The sequence below is a fragment of the Hordeum vulgare genome, chromosome 4H, assembly GCF_904849725.1.
Source record: "Hordeum vulgare subsp. vulgare chromosome 4H, MorexV3_pseudomolecules_assembly, whole genome shotgun sequence".
Classification (NCBI taxonomy): Eukaryota; Viridiplantae; Streptophyta; class Magnoliopsida; order Poales; family Poaceae; genus Hordeum; species Hordeum vulgare.
In genome coordinates this window covers 607,642,750-607,657,161 of record NC_058521.1, presented here as the reverse complement: position 1 = coordinate 607,657,161, position 14,412 = coordinate 607,642,750, and the positions used below count along the sequence as shown (strand labels likewise).

The 14,412-nt window shown below is 44.6% G+C and overlaps 1 protein-coding gene across 1 annotated transcript; it reads right to left on the bottom strand.

Moving 5' to 3' along the window:
• Window positions 1-11,085: 11,085 nt before the first annotated feature.
• On the bottom strand, window positions 11,086-14,027 carry LOC123450048 (nascent polypeptide-associated complex subunit beta-like). The gene is made up of 6 exons (XM_045127446.1): window positions 13,911-14,027; window positions 13,371-13,438; window positions 12,844-12,992; window positions 12,694-12,750; window positions 11,709-11,747; window positions 11,086-11,535 (listed from the first exon to the last, which is right to left on the bottom strand). Exons 2-6 carry the CDS (start codon window positions 13,436-13,438, stop codon window positions 11,318-11,320), a joined length of 531 nt encoding a protein of 176 aa, XP_044983381.1. The 5' UTR covers window positions 13,911-14,027; the 3' UTR covers window positions 11,086-11,317.
• Window positions 14,028-14,412: the final 385 nt, after the last annotated feature.

Genomic DNA, 14,412 nt, shown 5'->3' with positions numbered 1-14,412 from the left:
TAGGGATGCTTACCACTGAAACTATACTCAACTCACGTGATAATCGAACTTGAGCTAGTGTAAGTGGATCATGAACCACTCAAATGACTAGAGAGATGTACTTTTTGAGTGGGAGTTTAGTGAATAATTTGATTAAAGTTAAACTCTAATTATCTTGAACATAGTCTAAGTCCACTTTGAATATATTTGTGTTGTAGATCATGACTCACGCGACAGTCACCCTGAATTTTAATACGTTCCTAGAGAAAGCTAAGTTGAAAGATGATGGAAGCAACTTTGTAGACTGGGCTCGTAATCTTAAGCTAATCTTACAAGCTGGGAAGAAGGATTATGTCCTTAATGCTGCGCTAGGAGATGAACCACCCGCTACGGCTGATCAGGATGTTAAGAACGCTTGGTTAGCACGTAAGGAGGACTACTCAGTAGTTCAATGTGCAGTCTTGTATGGCTTAGAACCGGGACTTCAACGTCGCTTTGAGCGTCATGGAGCATTTGAGATGTTCCAAGAGTTGAAGTTTATCTTTCAGAAGAACGCCCGGATCGAGAGGTATGAGACCTCCGATAAATTCTATGCTTGCAAGATGGAGGAGAACTCGTCTGTCAGTGAACATGTGCTCAAAATGTCTGGGTACTCAAACCGTCTAGCTGAGCTGGGGATTGAGTGTTGGAAATATGCCCAAGAGGCAATAATAAATTAGTTATTATTATATTTCTTAGTTCATGATAATCGTTTATTATCCATGCTATAATTGTATTGAATGAAGACTTATATACATGTGTGGATACATAGACAAAACACTGTCCCTAGCAAGACTCTAGTTGGCTAGCCAGTTGATCAAAGATAGTCAGGGTCTTCTAATTATGAACAAGGTGTTGTTGCTTGATAACTGGATCACGTCATTAGGAGAATCACGTGATGGACTAGACCCAAACTAATAGACGTAGCATGTTGATCGTGTCATTTTGTTGCTACTGTTTTCTGCGTGTCAAGTATTGTTCCTATGACCATGAGATCATATAACTCACTGACACCGGAGGAATACTTTGTGTGTATCAAACGTCGCAACGTAACTGGGTGACTATAAAGATTCTCTACAGGTATCTCCGAAGGTGTTAGTTGAGTTAGTATGGATCAAGACTGGGATTTGTCACTCCGTGTGACGGAGAGGTATCTCGGGGCCCACTCGGTAATACAACATCACACACAAGCCTTGCAAGCAATGTGACTTAGTGTAAGTTGCGGGATCTTGTATTACGGAACGAGTAAAGAGACTTGCCGGTAAACGAGATTGAAATAGGTATGCGGATACTGACGATCGAATCTCGGGCAAGTAACATACCGAAGGACAAAGGGAATGACATACGGGATTATATGAATCCTTGGCACTGAGGTTCAAACGATAAGATCTTCGTAGAATATGTAGGATCCAATATGGGCATCTAGGTCCCGCTATTGGATATTGACCGAGGAGTCTCTCGGGTCATGTCTGCCTAGTTCTCGAACCCGCAGGGTCTGCACACTTAAGGTTCGACGTTGTTTTATGCGTATTTGAGTTATATGGTTGGTTACCGAATGTTGTTCGGAGTCCCGGATGAGATCACGGACGTCACGAGGGTTTCCGGAATGGTCCGGAAACGAAGATTGATATATAGGATGACCTCATTTGGTTACCGGAAGGTTTTCGTGCATTACCGGAAAAGTTTCGGGCTCATCGGTAGTGTACTGGGAGTGCCGGGAGGGGTGCCGGGGACCATCAGGAGGGGTGTCACGCCCCAAGGGGTCTCATGGGCTATGGGAAGAGATAAACCATCCCCTAGTGGGCTGGAATAAGTTCCCACTAAGGCCCATAAGGTTTGAGAAGGAAAAAACACAGGGTGGAAAGAGTTTCCAAGTGGGAAGGTGGAATCCTAATCCAAGTAGGATTGGAGTAGGACTCCTCCACCTCCAATTTCGGACAAACCTTTAGGTTTTGAGGCTGCCTCCTCCCCTCCCTCCCTCCTATATATAGTGGGGTTTTAGGGCTGATTTGAGACAACTTTGCCACGGCAGCCCGACCACATATATCCACGGTTTCACCTCTAGATCGCGTTTCTGCGGAGCTCGGGCGGAGGCCTGCTGAGATTAGATCACCACCAACCTCCGGAGCGCCGTCATGCTGCCGGAGAACTCATCTACCTCTCCGTCTCTCTTGCTGGATCAAGAAGGCCGAGACCATCGTCGAGCTGTACGTGTGCTGAACATGGAGGTGCCATCCATTCGGCACTAGATCGTGGGACTGATCGCGGGACGGTTCGCGGGGCGGATCGAGGGACGTGAGGACGTTCCACTACATCAACCGCGTTCACTAACGCTTCTGCTGTGCGATCTACAAGGGTACGTAGATCGAATATCCTCTCTCGTAGATGGACATCACCATGATAGGTCTTCGTGCGCGTAGGAAAATTTTTGTTTCCCATGCGACGTTCCCCAACGGTGGCATCATGAGCTAGTTTCATGCGTAGATGTCTTCTCGAGTAGAACACAAAAGTTTTTGTGGGCGGTGATGTGAGTTTTGCTGCCCTCCTTAGTCTTTTCTTGATTCCGCGGTATTGTTGGATTGAAGCGGCTTGGACCGACATTACTCGTACGCTTACGAGAGACTGGTTTCATCGCTACGAGTAACCCCGTTGCTCAAAGATGACTGGCAAGTGTCGGTTTCTCCAACTTTAGTTGAATCGGATTTGACCGAGGAGGTCCTTGGATGAGGTTAAATAGCAACTCATATATCTCCGTTGTGGTGTTTGCGTAAGTAAGATGCGATCCTACTAGATACCCGTGGTCACCACGTAAAACATGCAACAACAAAATTAGAGGATGTCTAACTTGTTTTTGCAGGGTATGCTTGTGATGTGATATGGCCAACGATGTGATGTGATATATTGGATGTATGAGATGATCATGTTGTAATAGTTAATATCGACTTGCACGTCGATGGTACGGCAACCGACAGGAGCCATAGGGTTGTCTTTAAACTAACGTTTGTGCTTGCAGATGCGTTTACTATATTGCTAGGACGTAGCTTTAGTAGTAATAGCATGAGTAGCACGACAACCCCGATGGCGACACGTTGATGGAGATCATGATGATGGAGATTATGGTGTGCCGCCGGTGACAAGAAGATCGTGCTAGTGCTTTGGTGATGGAGATCAAGAAGCGCATGATGATGGCCATATCATGTCACTTATGAATTGCATGTGATGTTAATCCTTTTTGCACCTTATCTTGCTTAGAACGACGGTAGCATTATGAGGTGATCTCTCACTAAAATTTCAAGACGAAATTGTGTTCTCCCCGACTGTGCACCGTTGCGACAGTTCTTCGTTTCGAGACACCACGTGATGATCGGGTGTGATAGACTCAACGTTCACATACAACGGGTGCAAAACAGTTGCACACGCAGAACACTCGGGTTAAGCTTGACGAGCCTAGCATGTGCAGACATGGCCTCGGAACACATGAGACCGAAAGGTCGAGCATGAATCGTATAGTTGATATGATTAGCATAGAGATGCTTACCACTGAAACTATTCTCGACTCACGTGATGATCGGACTTGAGATAGTGGGTTTGGATCATGTACCACTCAAATGACTAGAGAGATGTACTTTTTGAGTGGGAGTTCTTAAGTAATATGATTAATTGAACTAATTGTCATGAACATAGTCTAATGGTCTTTGCGAATTACGATGTAGCTTGCGCTATAGCTCTACTGTTTTTATATGTTCCTAGAGAAAATTTAGTTGAAAGTTGATAGTAGCAAACTTTGAAGAGGATTGTCCTCGTTGCTGCACAGAAGGCTTATGTCCTTAATGCGCCACTCAGTGTGCTGCACCTCGAGCGTCGTCTGTGGATGTTGTGAACATCCGACATGCACGTTTCTGATGACTACACGATAGTTCAGTGCAAAATACTTAATGGCTTAGAAGCAAGGCACCGAAGACGTTTTGAAACGTCACGGAACATAAGTGATGTTCTAAAGAGATGAAATTGTGATTTCATGCTCGTGCCCTTGTTGAGAGGTACGAGACCTCCGACAAGATTCTTTGTCCACAAAGTAAAGGAGAAAAGCTCAATCGTTGAGCGTGTGCTCAGATTGTCTGAGTACGACAATCACTTGAATCAAGTGGGAGTTAATCTTCCAGATGAGATAGTGATGGTTCTCCAAAGTCACTGCCACCAAGCTGTGAGAGCTTCGTGATGAACTATAACATATCAAGGATAGATACAATGATCCTTGAGCGATTCGCGATGTTTGACACTGCGAAAGTAGAAATCAAGAAGGAGCATCAATAGTTGATGGTTTGTAAAACCACTAAGTTTCAAGAAAGGCAAGGGCTAGAAGGGATACTTCGTGAAACGGCAAAACAGTTGCTGCACTAATGAAGAGACCCAAGATTAAACCCAAACCCGAGACTAAGTGCTTCTGTAATGAGGGGAACAGTCACTGAGGCATAGCAACTCTAGATACTTGGTAGATAAGAAGGGTGGCAAAAGTCGAAAGAAGTATATTTGATATACATGATGTTGATGTGTACTTTACTAGTACTCCTAGTAGCATGAGGGTATTGGATACCGGTTCGGTTGCTAAGTGATTAGTAACACGAAATGAAAGCTACGGCATAAATGGAGACTAGCTAAAGGCGAGGTGACGATACGTGTTGGAAGTGTTTCCAAGGTTGATATGATCAAACGTCGCACGCTCCCTCTACCATCGGGATTGGTGTTAAACCTAAATAATTGTTATTTGGTGCTTGCGTTAAGCATGAACATGATTGGATCGTGTTTATTGCAATACGATTATTCATTTAAAGAGAATAATGGTTACTCTATTTGCTTGAATAATCACCTTCAATGGTTTATTGAATCTCGATCATAGTGTTACACATGTTCATGATATTGGTGCCAAAAGATACGAGGTAATGATGATAGTACCACTTACTTGTGGCACTGCCACTTGAGTCATGTTGGTATAAATTGCATGAAGAGGCTCCATGCTGATGGATCTTTATACTCACTTGATTTTGAATCACTAGTGACATGCAAATCATACCACATGAGCAAGGCCTTGTTTTCATTGAGATGAAACAAGATAGTAGCTTGTTGGAAGTGATACATTTTAATGTATGCAATCCAATGGGTGCTGAGGCACGCAGTGGATATCATTATGTTCTTACTTCAATGACGATTTGAGTAGATACAAGAGTATTTACTTAATGAATCACAAGTCTGAAATATTGAAAAGTTCAATTCTGTTTTAGAGTGAAGTTCGTCGTAACAAGAGGATAGACCGTCTACGATATGATCATAGAAATGAATATCTGAGTTACGAGTTTTGGTACGCAGTTAAGACAATGTGGAAATTGTTTCGCAGTTCATGCCACCTGGAACATCATAGTGTGATGATGTGTCTGAACGTCATAGCTATGCACTATTTGGTATGGTGCATACTATGATGTCTCTTATCGAATTACCACTATCGTTTATGGGTTATGCATTAGAGACAACCGCACTCACTTTAAATAGGGCACCGCGTATTTCCGTTGAGATGACACAGTATAGACTGAGGTTTAGAGAAATCTAAACTGTCGTTTCTTGAAAGTTTGGGGCTTCGATACTTATGTGAAAAAGTTTCAGTTTGATAAGCTCGAACCCAAAGCGGATAAATGCATCTTCATAGGATATCCAAAACAGTTGGGTACATCTCCTATCTCAGATCCGAAAGCAAAGTGTTTGTTTCTAGAAACGGATCCTTTCTCGAGGAAAGGTTTCTCTCGAAAGAATTGAGTGGGAGGGTGGTAGAACTTGATGAGGTTATTGAACCATCACTTCGACCAGTGTGTAGCAGGTCGCAGGAAGTTGTTCTTGTGGCGCCTACACCAATTGAAGTGAAAGCTGATGGTGGTGATCATCGAGCATCGAATCAAGTTACTGCAAACCTCGTAGGTTGACAAGGTCACGTACTACTGCAGAGTGGTACGGTAACCCTGTCTTGGAGGTCATGTTGTTGAGCAACAGTGAACCTACGAGTTATGGAGAAAGCAATGGTGGGCCCAGATTCCGACAAATGGCTGGAAGCCATGAAATCCGAGAGAGGATCCATGTATGAAAACAAAGTGTAGACTTTGGAAGAATTACTTGATGGTCATAGGACTATTGAGTAAAATGGATCTTTAAAAGAAGACAAACGATGATGGTGATAAGTCACTATTAAGAAAAGCTTGACTTGTCGCAAAGATGTTTTCGACAAGATCAAACAGTTGACTATGATGAGACTTTCTCACTCGTAGCGATGCTAAAGGTCTGTTAGAATTATGTTAGTTATTGATGCATTATTTCTGAAATATTTCTCGTAGGATGTCAAAACATTGTTTCCTCGACGATTTCCTTGAGCAAACATTGTATGAGATACAACCATGAGGTTTTGTCGATCCTAAAGATACTAGCAAATATGCAAGCTCCAGCGATCCTTCAATGGACTGGTGCAAGCATCTCGGAGTTGGAATATACACTTTGATGAGATGATCAAGGATTTTTGGTTTGTACAAGGTTTATGAGAAACTTGTATTTCCAAAGAAGTGAGTGGGAGCACTATAGAATTTCTGATAAGTATATGTGGTTGACATATTGTGGATCAGAAGTAATGTAGAATTTCTGTAAAGCATACAAGGTTGTTTGAAAGGAGTTTTCAAAGGAATACCTGGATTGAGCTACTTGAACGTTGAGCATCAAAGATCTATGGAGATAGATCGAAAGCGCTTAATGGAAGTTTCAACAAGATGCATGCCTTGACAAGTTTTGAAGGAGTTCAAAACAGATCAGCAAAGAAGGAGTTCTTGGTTGCGTTGTAAGGTGTGAATTTGAGTAAGACTCAAAACCCGACCACGGCAGAATAAAGAGAATAGACGAAGGTCGTCTTCTATGCCTTAGCCGTAGACTCTAAAGTATGCCATGCTGAGTACCGCACCTCATGTGTGCCTTGACTCAAAGTCTGTTGAGAGGTACAGAAAGTGATCCATGATTGAATCACTAATCAACGGTCAAAGTTATCTTTAGTAACTAAATAGACTAAGGAATTTTCTCGATTATGGAGGTGGTTAAAGAGTTCGTCGTAAAGGGTTACGTCGATGTAAGCTTTAACACTAATCCGAATAACTATGAGTAGTGAAACGGATTCGTATAGTAGAGTAGATATTTGGAGTATTTTCGAATAGCACATAGTAGCAGCATCTATAAGATGACATAAAGATTTGGAAAGAACGCACGGATCTGAAAGTTTCAGAACCGTTGACTAAAAACCTCTCTCACGAGCAAGACATGATCAGACCTCAGAACTATATGGGTGTTGGATTCGTTGGAATCACATGGTGATGTGAACTAGATTATTGACTCTAGTGCAAGTGGGAGACTGTTGGAAATATGCCCTAGAGGCAATAATAAATTAGTTATTATTATATTTCTTAGTTCATGATAATCGTTTATTATCCATGCTATAATTGTATTGAATGAAGACTTATATACATGTGTGGATAAATAGACAAAACACTGTCCCTAGCAAGACTCTAGTTGGCTAGCCAGTTGATCAAAGATAGTCAGGGTCTTCTGATTATGAACAAGGTGTTGTTGCTTGATAACTGGATCACGTCATTAGGAGAATCACGTGATGGACTAGACCCAAACTAATAGACGTAGCATGTTGATCGTGTCATTTTGTTGCTACTGTTTTCTGCGTGTCAAGTATTTGTTCCTATGACCATGAGATCATATAACTCACTGACACCGGAGGAATACTTTGTGTGTATCAAACGTCGCAACGTAACTGGGTGACTATAAAGATGCTCTACAGGTATCTCCGAAGGTGTTAGTTGAGTTAGTATGGATCAAGACTGGGATTTGTCACTCCGTGTGACGGAGAGGTATCTCGGGGCCCACTCGGTAATACAACATCACACACAAGCCTTGCAAGCAATGTGACTTAGTGTAAGTTGCGGGATCTTGTATTACGGAACGAGTAAAGAGACTTGCCGGTAAACGAGATTGAAATAGGTATGCGGATACTGACGATCGAATCTCGGGCAAGTAACATACCGAAGGACAAAGGGAATGACATACGGGATTATATGAATCCTTGGCACTGAGGTTCAAACGATAAGATCTTCATAGAATATGTAGGATCCAATATGGGCATCCAGGTCCCACTATTGGATATTGACTGAGTAGTCTCTCGGGTCATGTCTACATAGTTCTCGAACCCGCAGGGTCTGCACACTTAAGGTTCGACGTTGTTTTATGCGTATTTGAGTTATATGGTTGGTTACCGAATGTTGTTCGGAGTCCCGGATGAGATCACGGACGTCACGAGGGTTTCCGGAATGGTCCGGAAACGAAGATTGATATATAGGATGACCTCATTTGATTACCGGAAGGTTTTCGGAGTTACCGGGAATGTACCGGGAATGACGAATGGGTTCCGGGAGTTCACCGGGGGGGGGGGGGGGGCAACCCACCCCGGAGAAGCCCATAGGCCATGAGGGTGGCGCACCAGCCCTTAGTGGGCTGGTGGGACAGCCCAAAGGGGCCCTATGCGCCTAAGAAAGAAAAATCAAAGAGAAAGAAAAAAAAAAGTTGGGAAGGGAAGGAAGGACTCCCACCCACCAAACCAAGTCCAACTCGGTTTGGGGGGGGGAGACCTTCCCCCTCTGCTCGGCCGACCCCCTTGGGGCTCCTTGAGCCCCAAGGCAAGGTCCCCTCCCTCCCACCTATATATACGGAGGTTTTAGGGCTGATTTGAGACGACTTTTCCACGGCAGCCCGACCGCATACCTCCACGGTTTTTCCTCTAGATCGCGTTTCTGCGGAGCTCGGGCGGAGCCCTGCTGAGACGAGATCATCACCAACCTCCGGAGCGCCGTCACTCTGCCGGAGAACTCTTCTACCTCTCTGTCTCTCTTGCTGGATCAAGAAGGCCGAGATCATCGTCGAGCTGAACGTGTGCTGAACGCGGAGGTGCCGTCCGTTCGGTACTAGATCGTGGGACTGATCGCGGGATTGTTCGCGGGGCAGATCGAGGGACGTGAGGACGTTCCACTACATCAACCGCGTTCACTAACGCTTCTGCTGTACGGTCTACAAGGGTACGTAGATCACTCATCCCCTCTCGTAGATGGACATCACCATGATAGGTCTTCGTGCGCGTAGGAAAAATTTTGTTTCCCATGCGGCGTTCCCCAACATGATCATCTCTGAATAGAGCTGCATCTTGGCTCGAAGGTCGTCTGCACGTGATCTCATGTGCAGGTTATGGGGAAAATAGTTGCCCAAGCAATCAGAATAGTAGAGGGGAGCGAGGGCGAGTGTAAGATTGTATGTGCACCCCGAGGAGCTGAAGTTCATGAGCGCAAGGGCGAGTTATTGAAGTCAAGATGCCGTCCAGGCCTATGATCACGTCGAGGTGCGGGAGGCCGTAGCCAGCACCACCCTCACCGCGGCTGGGACCGAAGATCGCTTCGTCTCTTGGCGATGAGCCACTTGACAATCTGGAACGTGAACTGCACACCGCTTGCTGACAACGACGCGGGCAAGGCACCATCGGTTCAGATCGAAGCCCTCCTTCTACATCACGGCGGGTAAGGCACCATAGAATCACATCGGAGCCCTCCTGCTGCATCACGATGGGTAAGGAACCATTGGATCAGATCGGAATCCTCCTGCTGCATCGCCTCCTTCGGGCCTTATGGATCAGCCGTTTGCTGGAATAGGGTTTCCAAGAGAGAATAGAGCGGATGTGGATATCACACAAGGGAAAATGCCTGCAACTGGATTTCCTCCCGATTGAGCGGCGATTGGCGATGGGAACGTGCGTGCGTGGGTCGCGGCTTCGGTGTAATTGTCTCCTCTTTCATTTTAATGGAAGGTGGGAGGAAGAGGTTGATTGAACCGCCTCTGGTTTTCGAAGGGTTAAAGAAAAAACAGTGGGAGGACGTGGTGGAAGGATGTATCGATAGCTAGCGATGGTAGGGGGGTCTAGGTTGAACCATCATGACGACGGCAGATTTTTTTTTTAATAATAGAGATGCTAAGTAAAGTTCACTTGGTTGTAACCTGCATAGCTGGCTTCAAACTTCAGTTTGTTGTCATGTTCAGTTCCCGTGTGGTTATGCGTCGTGTTAAGTTCCTGTGTCCGGATTCTTCAGTTAATCGTCAAATTCAGTTCAGGCGAGCGGCTTGCTGCGTCAGACGCACGGCTGGGTAAGAGCATCTCTAGGCTCTAGCAGATTCCATAAAAAAATATATAATGCAACATAACCACCTTTTACAATTTCAGATTAAAAAAAATACCCATTCCATATCACTCAAAACGCCCGGTTCTGTAAAAATTATACAACTCCCCCTAAAAAGAAAACCTCATCCCAAGATATGAAGTTGTGAAGGCAAAAATTTCAACCCTCCCATACAAGAAAATCGTTGGCGTGAGGGAAATTTCAAGTCAACCACCATCGTGCTCTCGGGTGGCCGCAGCAGCTCCACCATGGATGCGGGCTCAAGGTCGAGGTCCGAGGCCAAAGGCCATCACACCCCTTGAGCTCTCAAGTGGTCGCGGCAGCTCCGCCATGGAGCTCAAGGTCGCCCCGAGGGACCAATGGCCATAGAATGAAAGAAGCGGTTGTTGCTGTTTGCGCGGGTGAATTGAGTAAGAAGATGACCATAAAATAAAATAAAAAACATTAACGGATTGGATATTCGATTTTACAGCAGAAACATGAATTTGATAGAAATGCCCTAAAGAGGCAGGTTACCGTGCCATGCCGCTGGTAGAGGAGCAGGTTCCGTTTTCTACACCTCATTGTTCTGGAGTACAATTGTTCTCCCAGAAAAATATCCTTAAATGTGTTTTTAAAATATTTAGAAGTCTATTCACATGCAATTTGGAAATGATGTTGGCAAGATACACCGAGAATAAATGCTGCTGGGGCAAATTGGGCATGCACTTAACAAATTCATGCGACTGACTAGATTTTGGATGGCATACCGTTTCCGAGACACCTATCCTTCAAACAATGCAACTGTGCATATCAAACACTTTCCAATGATGATGAATCGCAATTGTCGTAAAACTCAGTTCCGCTGTCGGTTTGGACACAACCCACGGCCAAGACAAAACCGGAGGAGCGCTGGAAACGAAAGGTAGGCCAGAGTTCTCACAGGAGCATGTGTCTCTGGCATGCATGGTACTAGATGCGACTCAACCCTGAACCAACAAGGAACCCTTCACAACAATGATTTACGACGACTCTTTCTTCTCCTCCGGCTCCGCTTCCTTCTTCGCCTCAGGTGCCTTCTTCTCCTCAGCGGCTTCTTCGAAGGTCTCTCCTGGGACGAGCTCTGGGACGTCGTCATCGTCGTCCTGGGCAGCGCCGATGCTGGCGCCACCCTCAGCTCCAGGCATTTGCTTCTGGAACTGCTCAGCAAGCCTTCGCAGGTTGTCCAAGTTATCAGGGCCTGTAATCAAAGGAATTTTGTATTGAGACATGGTATAAAGGTGTTTGCTTGGTTCAGATGTTTACTGTCTTTCAGTTCATGTAAGGTGTTATTTGCACAGTGAGCAAGACATTTCACCACAACATAGGCAATTATTGCACTAGACTAATGTGAGAATGTAAAGGGGTACATACCCAGTTGGTTGATAATTGTCGGCAGTAAATCTTGCAGCTCTGTAAAAAAATAAAAGCCAAAGATGAAATTGTTCGTTACATCAAGTCAAAGAATGTGGTGCTAACAATAATAAAAAAACATCAGTTTTGCTAAAGCACATCTAGATGTGCTCTAAGTATTGCACATCTAAGTCCTATGTCATTGATTTTACGCTAAGATTCGTCCACACATTTTCTTTTGTCTTTTCTCCTTTTCATTCTAGTTTGATCGGGTCACTTAGATGTGTAATAACTAGAGCACATCTAGATGTGCTCTAAGTATTGCACATCTAAGTCCTATGTCATTGATTTTACGCTAAGATTCGTCCACGCATTTTCTTTTGTCTTTTCTCCTTTTCATTCTAGTTTGATCGGGTCACTTAGATGTGTAATAACTAGAGCACATCTAGATGTGCTCTAAGTATTGCACATCTAAGTCCTATGTCATTGATTTTACGCTAAGATTCGTCCACGCATTTTCTTTTGTCTTTTCTCCTTTTCATTCTAGTTTGATCGGGTCACTTAGATGTGTAATAACTAGAGCACATCTAGATAGGTCCTACACAGACCCAAAGAACATATATGGTACAGTCGGAATTCAATGGTTCGGTTTGCATCAACTTTTATTGCATGTGTAAATCAAATTTAAGGAGGAACATGAATGAAAAAAAATATAGTAACTAAGCATGTATATCCTCAACTTCCTGATCTTTTCATTAGTACACTGTAACGTTACTTTGGAAACATAATGAGACTACCAACTTTGATGTAAAAAAGTCTTGCACATTATTATAATACATATGCCATCTACAATAATAATATGGATGTACCCATGAAACTTAAAGGTAGATGTACAAATAAAGATCAGATCACAGCGAAAGCAGTTTGACAGATATTTATGTTGTTCCAGAGAAAAAGGCTACTTAATGAAATAATTAAGCCACAAAGATTCTAAAGCAGGGCTTACTTTTAGTCTGTGGTGTTCCACTGACTACCCATGTGTTTGCAGCAATGGATGCTTGCACTGCAGGAAATTAAGAAATGCCAGTGTTAGAATAATTGTGTGAGGTGATTCTTAGTTCAGCAGAAGTAATGGTTCAGCAAGTGAACATTTCACCTTTCGGGTTCTGAAATTGGATAACTACGTCATCCTTGAAAATGTTGACCTCCTCAATACCGGGAATGGTGTTGACTCCTACTCTTTTCAAGGTGCTTTGAAGCCTCTTGTCATCGGTGGTTGTGGTCTTGTGAACGGCCTTCTTCTTCCTGCAATCAGTGGAAAACTAAGTAGCATAAAAAGAGGAGAAATGACTCACAGTTTTGTACTCTTATCAAGCTCAAATGCATCCACTAAATGGCATTCACTGACAGAACAATTTAGATATGTGACACCAGTATGTTTGGATGATGATCTATCCTTTAGCTAGCATGCTTCAGATTTTGCATTTCTACACAGGAATGCAGCAATTATTCACATGGCATAAATTTATCAATCGAGTAAACATAAGGTGTGAAACAAACAAACTACACAGATAAAATGGAAACATGTAGAATAGCAAGCAGGAAACACTAGTGCTCATATATAGCAAAACCAATGACACTAGTTATGGACGGCAATAATAACAAGGTTGACAAGGAAAGTACCGGCGCACGCTGCCCTTGCCGCCGGTGCGCACGGCACCGGCCATCTTCTTCAGCTTGTCGACATTCATCTGCACAACACATGCCATTTTCTTCCGTTAATAATGAGAAAACAAGGGAAGCAAAGGATTGGGATCTCCCATCACGCTTAGTCAACGACATGGCAAGCGTCCAGTCACTGACTACACAGACTACGCATGCTCTTGAGCCAAGAAGCAGAGCCATGGCGCAGCTGCTAGTTCACAAATCCAGCGGCCGGTTCATCCTAACCTACCGACCCCGAATCCAGCTCAACGACAGAGCAGCCAGATCGAATCTCACTCCCCCGCCAGCCTACCTACCCGCCCGCCGCGCAAATCCAACCTAACCGACGGACGGAACCACGACGCCAGCCAGCGAATCCACGGGCAGGACGGATCGACGGCACCGTACCAGCCCTCTCCGTCCATCGGCTCACCCGCAGGCCAGGCGATCAAACTGAAACAAGCGGCGGCAGAGCATAGCGCCGCCAGAGGGAGGAGGAGACGGGCTGTGGGGGCGTACCTCGGGCAGGCGACGCCGGCGGCGGCGGCGGCGGCGAGGGGAACGGGGGAGGGGATTAGTGGGAGAAGATAGGACTCGTGAGGCCAACCACTGGGAGGGAGAGGGGACTTGCTTTCCTCTGCTACCATCGGTCTTAGGGTTTTAACACCCGCTGGGCCGATCCTGGCCGTCCGATCCGGCACCTCTACCACCAAATTGCCGTAGGAAATGGACCTTTCTAGAGCCTGGAGCTTTATAATGGTTGCCACTGTGAAGAAAAAATAGTCATCTTGTTAGAATGATTGACGTATCATGTAATTTCACTAAAAAAATGTTATGCTTAAACTACTGTTTTTCCGAAGAAAACTTTCGGTCTACTCACAAGTCAGGTTGTATAAAGATTGTAAAAAAGTAAGAAGTGCATGCAGGCCATCAGACCACGTAGCAACTACTGCAAGCACGGGAGCGAACCATCATCGGAGCCGCGCAATCGAACCTTGTAGTAGTAGACAGTTGAGAAGTT

Coding starts and splice junctions, on each gene's coding strand:
- LOC123450048 (XM_045127446.1), bottom strand. CDS start 13,438: ATGAATGTCGACAAGCTGAAGAAGATGGCCGGTGCCGTGCGCACCGGC. Junction 12,993..13,370: donor GGCAAGGGCAGCGTGCGCCG/GTACTTTCCTTG, acceptor CACTGATTGCAG/GAAGAAGAAGGCCGTTCACA. Junction 12,751..12,843: donor CCAATTTCAGAACCCGAAAG/GTGAAATGTTCA, acceptor AATTTCCTGCAG/TGCAAGCATCCATTGCTGCA.